The sequence below is a fragment of the Sinocyclocheilus anshuiensis genome, unplaced genomic scaffold, assembly GCF_001515605.1.
Source record: "Sinocyclocheilus anshuiensis isolate Anshui unplaced genomic scaffold, SAMN03320099.WGS_v1.1 scaffold2569, whole genome shotgun sequence".
Taxonomy (NCBI): Eukaryota; Metazoa; Chordata; class Actinopteri; order Cypriniformes; family Cyprinidae; genus Sinocyclocheilus; species Sinocyclocheilus anshuiensis.
Window position 1 is genome coordinate 1 of NW_015542487.1, and position 8656 is coordinate 8656.

The following is an 8656-nucleotide window of genomic DNA, read 5'->3' on the forward strand; positions in this document are numbered from 1 at the left end:
TTCAGCTATAGACGACATGGAGGCCTACACCAAACTCACAGGTGCGTCTCGATCCTGTGTGCTTCTGGTTTTCTCTCAGCTATTTACATTCAGTAAAGACACGTCGACTTGGTTTATGTCCGTACTCCACGTGAGGGGCATTTTGACATGATTAGTGTGTATTTGACCGTTGAAAGAGAACTGAATTGGGGATGGCATGCTGTCTGTGCTTGTGAGCACCACAGTGAGGTCTTTCGCTCTGAGTAATGCACTCTTTTTAACATCATGCTTTAGTGCTCTGACATGTCAAAGTTTTAGTGCTGTGCTATGTGAATATATGCACACACCACAATATAAATGATCAAAGTCCTTTATTACAGGGTCAGAAAGCATATGGCTAAATGTTACAGGGATGAAATGAGGGTTGTGTGTCATGTTTCAGATCACATATTTGAGCTGATTCTGTACTCGTCTGCGCCGGAGCTGTCTGAGGCACGAGCCATCCTGCACAACATCGTCTGCAGACGGCTGTACAAGTGTGTGGGTCAGACCACGCCAGAGACGCACCTGGACGCCTCACAGGTGAACCACAAGCACACACAAATAAAGCTGACTTTCAGCGGATGGACATGAGTGATGAGAGGACTTTAAAAGTGTCCTTGAGTGTTTTGAAGATGAACAAAAGTCTTATGGGTTTGGAGTGAATAATGACAGAAGAGAGCTGTTCATGACCCTTTATAGGAGAAAGGTCGTAGATTCAGCTGATAAAGAAGGAGCCAAGATAATTGTAGGTGACTGAGTGGCTGATTAAATAAGTGAAGTCTCTTGCAGGAGAAGCTGCTTGACTGGGCACAGGAGGTCGCCGGTTCAAAGCCCAGCGGCACAGACGCCAACCTGACAGCAGAGGACTTTGTAGTTCGTGTACGTTTGCTGTGTTTCGTTTTAACAGCTACAACACCCCTATAATAGTCAGAGCTGCTTCTGCTTACAGACGTTAATAGCACAACCATGCAGTCAGATGACATGAAAACTGACACTTCCCATGAATTTCAACCCAACAGCTCAGATTGTGAAATCGTCCCATTTATCAATGAACGTGTGTAGTTAAAGAATCAGCCAATAGCTGTTTAAGATCAATCTTCTTATAAACTTGTAAACTGTCCTCTTTTGTTCTCTAGGTCATTCACATGGATTATGGAATGAAGGAGAAAAACCCCATCAACAATGTCCACTTCTACTGCAAGAAAGATCCCACCAAAGCCATCAAGATCCGCAAAAAACAGGTACGCTCCAGAAGATGGATCTGCCTGTGCTGCGACTATCAGCCAGCAGTTTACCAGCGTTTCAGCCTCTGACCAGACAAGATTTCAACTAGATGTGCTGATGTGTAACTAACATTAACATAATTGCTTCTGGTTAGTTAATGCATGAGTTAACATTTACTAATGAGACTTTATTGTAAAGTGTTACCTATTGCACTCTAATCTTCTTAAGTTCTTTTTGTGATAAGAAAAAAAACCCCCCCGTTATAATGCCCTTTTGCAGCTTATTTCAATATCGGGACTGTATACCGTGATAGACGCGCTTCAGCAATTATCACAACAGGAAAATTTGATTCCGTCATATGGCCCCCCCCCATACACAAACAAAGGCCTAGAATGTTGATTATGGATTAATTTCCCTATTGGAGAGAGTATGCATGTTTAGATTGTATTGCTTCTAGTGCAAAAGAAGATATGCTCCAGACAAACACAGAGCCTGTGTTCCTGATGTGCGTGTGGTGTAACAGGTGTCCAAACTGCTGCCGGAGAGCTTCGCCGAGCAGCTGATCAGGGTTTACTGTAAGAAGACGGATGACAAGAGCCTAGAAGCTGCTAAGAAGTACTTTGTCCAGTGGTGCATGGACAGGAACTTCACCAAACCCCAGGCAAGACTTGGCATCTGCAGTTTTGTAATAATTCAAATTTCAGTGTTATTTTCAAACATACTTGGTACTTTGAGTGATGGATTTGTTCGATATATTTCAGACATTATTTTTAATTTAGTAATTATATTGAAATGATCAATTGAGAATGACCACAAAGTGTACAGACCGAAATCACAAGCACAGTGCATATATTGGAAAACAAGACACATGCTGGGGTGCGTTTCCCAAAAGCAACTCAAGTTCAAGTTCATTTTATTTGTAGAGCACATATACAACAGCCACCAGGCTGACCAAAGTGCTTTTCAGAAGAGCAACAATTTTACCACATACACAGATAACAAACCAGAGAAAAAATTTAAAACCGCACGTTTTAAAAATGACCATATCACAGTAGTCAATACACTAAGGAAAACAAATAAGTTTTTAGCAAGGACTGATAGGCCGAAATTTTTTTAGGACAGAAGGATCCAGTGAAGGTTTCTTGAGCAGAGGAGTGACCGTAGCGACTTTAAGGTTGGCCGGAACAGAGCCAGTTTGGAGACACTTATTAATAAGAGACACCAAACCTGGCCCAATCGAATCGATAATTAATTTAAAAAATCTCGGGTGAATGATATCGCTAGAACAGAATGAAGGTTTAAGCTTGTCAATCACTTGCTTCAATTCCTGGAGGTTGATAGGTTCAAAAACATCCAAAAATGCAGAGGCAGATGACATAATTGGAGAGACAGTTAAAGTTAAAGTGGGGCAGACGCTAAGCCTTAAGTTAATAATTTTGTCACTGATGCTCTCTGTGAAAGCTTCTTGAGATATTTTAGAGGCAACAGGCAAGGTGTTAACTGAAGGATTTGTGACAGATTGAATAATTGAAAACAAAACCTTAGGTTTAGAATGATTAGTTTCAATTAGATTAGAACAGTATGCAGCTTTCGCAGACTTAGCTGCAGTCTGGTAAGATGTAAGAGTCTCTGAACATTTGAAGAGAGATATGCAGCCTGTCCTTTTTCCATTTACGTTCTGCCTTTCTGCAGTTTTGTCTTAGGAGACGGGTATCAGAGTTTTGCCACAGTGCAGATTTTGGTTTTTGCTTGTGATATAGGCTTATGGTCAGAGATCATAAAATCTGAGAGCACAATATCAGTCACATCAAGCCCATATGAGAGTACTCATATTCAGGGACATACGTTGGATCTTGTAGAGACATTGATCCACTGGGATAGATTAAAAGCGTCGATGAGATTAAGAAAGTCATGTGATAAGGGGTTAGACGGACAGCAGACATGGATGTTAAAATCGCCCACCAATAGAAAGCGATCGTAATTTGTGGCAATATTGCCGATCAGTTCAGTGAAATGCAGTATAAAATCCTTAGTAGAGTGCGGAGGACGGTAAAACACCCTTAGACATACAGGACCATTCCAGTCTAAGTGAATAAACTGAGCTTCAAAGCTGGAAAAGGCCATTACAGGGACCAATCGACAGCGTGCAGAGAGAGAGTTCTTTAAAATTGTTACTATCCCACCCCCGCGTCCACTCGGACGAGGAGAGTTAAAAAATGTACAGTCAGCAGGGATCAGATCAGAAAAAGGAGTTAGATCACCAACCTTTATCCAGGATTCCGTGATAAACATACAATCCAAGTTGTGAGATGAGTAAAAATCATTTAATAAGAAGATCTTATTCACCAAGGAACGGGCATTTAATAATGCCATCTTCGGTGAAGAAATAATATCAGGAGATGAGGACGCTCTTTTCAGCGAGCGCAGATTTCCGTGAGTTACTCCCCGTCGTCGTGTCTTGCCCTCAATATATCTGTTTGCCATCGTCTGACCCTCGCCTGTGCTGACCACATACTTAAATAAAGCTTGCGAATGGATCCGCATGTCTCACGTCTTGTTTGCCCATAACAGAATACTCGGCCACACAAGGATCCAGCGGCTTCTCGGATGGACATTGGCCAGGTATGGATACGGCAAGAATATTGTTAGCCCTTAGACAGGGCACACGATCACTGGAAGGCTATATTCAAGAGTATTTAGCGGCAGCAGAGCCGCACGTGGGAAGGATCTGAGAGCAAGCCAGCAGATGAGCTTTAAGCTTCACGATGTATCCTCCGCGTTTGCCTTCGCTTTCTCCGCAGGATGCCGAGGGGCCACCGGCGGATGCAATCCGGGATAACCGCCTGGAACGACTCATTCCTATTGCCAAAGGAGCAGTCCACATCAAAAGTGTAAGAGCTGGTGAATGTGTCCACGACTGAGTTGCGGATGTCCAAGAGTGCTTGACGGTCGTAGATTAAAAGCGTGTAGCAGTTTAAAAACAGAGCAGACAACCAGACAAGCAAACACGAGAGCAACAGACGGCATGCCGAATACACAGGAGCCATCTTGAAACATGGCTCGATCAAAGCAACTATGGTTCCGTCGTTACCAATAGAGTTCAATGGAACTTACGACCATAGTTAGCAAACAATGCTTTTGGGAAACGCACCCCTGATTGTGATTGAAGTTGCGATTTCATAGAAATGAATAAGAAATGTTAGATTGACTGGAGAAGTTCTGAAAAAGTTTTGAAAAAAGATTGAAAGTTTGTGAACCATAAATAGCGTTGGGAATCAAAAATCGATTCAGATGCAGAATCGGATACTTAAGGTCAGGAATCGGACACTCGTTGTCAAATTAAAATTTTATTCCGCCTATCGATTCCTATGTGCTTTTTCTTCTTCTTCATCTGTGAGGACCGGAGCTAGCGATCTGCCAGGACCTTGCTCGCTAATCTAAGTGCTCCAAAGTTTGGCTACATTTGTGATCAGAAGCCAAAAAAGCTAAGTATAATATCTGTGATAGCTAAACATGTTGCAAGAGAGGTGTCACCACCAACATGACAAAGCACTTTAATTTAACAGATCGTTAAAGATCGCGAACACGATTCAAACACCAATGTGATTCTGTTCCTAAATTACAATGATTCGTCTGTTTCATTCCTCAAGCTTTGACGTGTGCGATCAATGTTGTGATCACGTGGTTCTTCCATGCAGCGTACGATCACATCAGTGTGATTTAAACATTTAAATCTGCGTTCACGCTGCGCTGACCTGAAGAGAGCAGCTGTCTGTCATGAATGAAACAGCTTCAGTCTTTTCAGCCACACAGTGTCATTATTTCTGTTACAAACACTCAAATCACAGAAGTACTAGGATAAAAGTTTATATTCAGATATAAACTGTGTGTACGTGTATGGTAGCGATTAAAATAGAGTAAATCACCTTTTGAAAGTAATTTGACGCTTCAAATGAAGATTTATGGATTACAGTGTTACGCCAGTAGGTGGCGAAAAGGGGCTGTTAAAATGTATTTGTCTTTGAATCATACAAGAGATTCGTTCAAGAACGCTGATTCATCCAGTAATGAAACAAGTACATCTTGAGCGAGTCATTCAATCATTCATTCATAAATTACATGTGATTTTGTTTAGTTGTCTAATGTTTTTTCTTCAGAATCATGAGAGTACCACAACTTCCATCGGGGGAAAAACTCAATTTATCCAGAATCATGCAGCTCTATTTTACACACAAACAGCTCTTAAAGAGTCCAGTTCTTATGTAGCCTGTTGATTTTTGTTCATGGTATTCAGCTCCAATAAATGGTTTGCAAAAAAGAGACACAGGATAAATGTTTGATATAATTATTTAATCACATTGGAATCTGTATTGAATTATTATTATTACTGTATTTAATTCTGTATTGTACACATCTAAAATGCTTTGGCAATACTGTAACACAAATGTCATGCCAATAAAGCACCTTGAACTTGAACTTCAATCGAAACTGGGAATCGGAATCGATAAAATTCAAACGATACCCAACCCTAACCATAAACATATCTTGTTAAAAATACTTGTTCATTAAAGGTTAAACAGATACTCCATCCCAAAATGAAAATGGTCATCATTTACTCATCCATGTGTTGTTTGAAAACGGTAGGACTTAAAATAAGCTATCAATGTCTGTAGTTGTGTAAATGCATTAACCCGTTTTCCTTTGCAGTATCGAGGAAAAAACGGATTTTTTTCAGTTCTTGTAAATGTGGTTTTCTCGTAATGCAGGTTGCACTTTGTAATTACACATACTGTAAAATAGGGTACTTGCCTAAGATAGTACTGGCTAATATAATGTAACTTCATGGGTTAGGTTTGGGGGTAAAGAGTAGGTTCAGGGTTAGTACCTTTTTATATTACCCAGTTATTGTAATCAATATAATCAGAACAGTGTGTGCATGTCAGTCAGTGAAACGGGTGATTTCTGGTAGTTATCAGTGTATTGTTTTCTGTCAGTTGGCTCCAGTGTTCCCAGAGTTCTTGAGGATATCTCATGTGTTCTCTAGCCCTTGTCCGGCACGCAGTAACACTGGTGTGCACATGAATGTGTTTCAGGATGGAGATATAATTGCTCCAGAGCTCACCCCACTCAAACGTGACTGGCACACGCTGGAGCGAGACGACGATGACAGCGAGCTCGATGACGACGCTGAAGACAATCATCTCGGACTGAGAGATGAAACGCCCAGGAAGACTGGACGTAATGTGAAAGTCAACCTCTTTCATGCTCCGGGAGAAAGCAGACTCTGAATCACTGGCCCTGTGCTTCTCTCATTGAGAATATTTGGAGCGATCACCAGATGCTCATTCTATCTCAACAGTGCTTTTGAGCTTCGTTTAATCTGTGTTTTGCCGCTGTTTGCTTTTATTTTCAGCTTTAATATCATGTTCATTGCCAGGGTTTTAATGCTACTCGCACCTCTGAAGCTTTATTATACATCAATCCAGAATGAATGTCTCTCTCCGCCATCCATTATGTTTCGATGCAGAGGGAAGTGTTAAATGCATTTTGGCATTCTTTAGTTTTTTTTTTTTTTCCATTTTTTTTAAATTTATTTAAAACTTTTTATCAGGGACTTGCTGTTACTTTTTTCTGTTAATCGGCCCTCCACTCACTCGCAGTGTGTAAAAACTCGTGTTATAATGAGTCTCAAATGTGATGGCATATATCTATATTTGAGCGAACTATATTTTTTAGACTCTGTATTACAGTAATGGGTGATGGTGGTCTGATTTTCTTGGATCGTGTTTCAGATGTTCTCATCAGTACAGACTTTTGCTGTGAACAGATATGCTCAGTTACTCATTTCGGTCTGTATTGAAATATTAAAATTGTCACAGCACAATCACATCAAGTCTGTTGTACAGAAAAAGGTTCACTTAAAGAACATGTTGTGCATGTCGTGCTTAAAGATGTAGTGCTGAATCAATGCAAACTCAATCAACATCTCAAAATTCAGAGCATGCAAATAAAAATCCAGTCATGTCATTCTTTGTTTTAATGTGGTCTGAAGTACAGACCCACTATTATCAACTATTATGTACTTACATTTGAATTAATTAATTGATACAATGCACTTGTGTATATACATGTTTTGGGACATATGCATGGGATTTTATATATATTTGTGTATCTGTAATTAATTTCTGTAGTGGCATCTATAATTACACTGTTGACCCAAACCAGTTCCTAACCATCCTAACGGTGACCGTGATTTCACCAAGTACAACGTGGGGTGCTTCTCAATATCCCTCGTTTCCTCGCTCCTCTGTCCTCCATCCTATGACCCGGAAACCGATCGAGCTCAGCCATCTTGTAGGACATCTCAATTCTCTTCATTTCACCGCGAGGAGTGAGGAGGCTTCCTGAGGAGCTATGAGCGAGGATACACGGGTGAATTCATCGAAAAACCTGATGCACGTATACATTCTCCTCCCCCTTCACATCTGTTGTAATCATTTTAATTTATATTTTACCTTTGCAGTTTAAATAAACCATACATGTCATATATTTCAAACAGGGCATCTTGCTTTATTCATATTTATTATGAATGTCTTAAACTTTAACAACACAAGGGCAGATCCCTTTAGCGCAGCTGATGATGCTTTGAAGTGACGCTAAGGGAGGGTATATCATTTCACTTGATTCAAGTGAATCACTCCTCCGTCCTCCCGTCTTTTCCTTGCATACTTCCCTGGCAACCTGAAGGGGTGGAGCTAAGACGCGAGGAAAGGAAACGAGGATGTACAAATAAGAACTGAGAAGCACCCATGTTCCTGGATCAACATCCTTGTTGATCCTGGAACAACATTCCAATTAACCAATCAGAATTGAGGGATCACTTTTCAGGAAATGTCTGTTTTAGGCTTACGATCAGGGTTAGGTGGTTCTACACCCTTGTTAATCAGCTATAATTTCACACTGTTTTTAGGAATAAATTATGGGTAGGGTTAGGTTTGGGGCAGGGATTGGGTTAAGTCTATATTTTTGGACAGTTATGTTGATCCAGGAACATGTCTTACTTGGCAAAATCATGGCGACCCCTTCCTAACCCTACCTCAAAAGCAGCAAAAGTGATTTGCAGTATAACATAGAAACAATAAGTACCCTTTTGTTTTTTCTTTTTTGATGTCAGTACATAGTAGTTAAATACACCTAATATAGCAGCTGAATCTCTGTACTGTCACAGCAGCGCTCATACTACAACAACAACACACCACAAAACACAACACCACACAACAACAACACACCACACAAAAACAACACCACCACTCAACACAACAACAACACACAACAACAACAACACACCACAAAACACAACACCACCACTCAACACAACAACACCACCACACAACAACAACACACCACAAAA

At 40.6% G+C, this 8656-nt stretch overlaps 1 protein-coding gene across 1 annotated transcript; it reads left to right on the forward strand.

Annotated features, from left to right (window-relative positions):
• Positions 1 to 4: 4 nt before the first annotated feature.
• LOC107694011 (deoxynucleoside triphosphate triphosphohydrolase SAMHD1-like) lies at positions 5 to 7774 on the forward strand (the record flags this gene model as incomplete). Its single annotated transcript, XM_016493623.1, has 6 exons — positions 5 to 41; positions 422 to 561; positions 811 to 900; positions 1158 to 1262; positions 1769 to 1906; positions 6339 to 7774. Coding segments are annotated over 6 exons (705 nt in total), but the record flags the coding sequence as incomplete, so codon positions are not given.
• Positions 7775 to 8656: the final 882 nt, after the last annotated feature.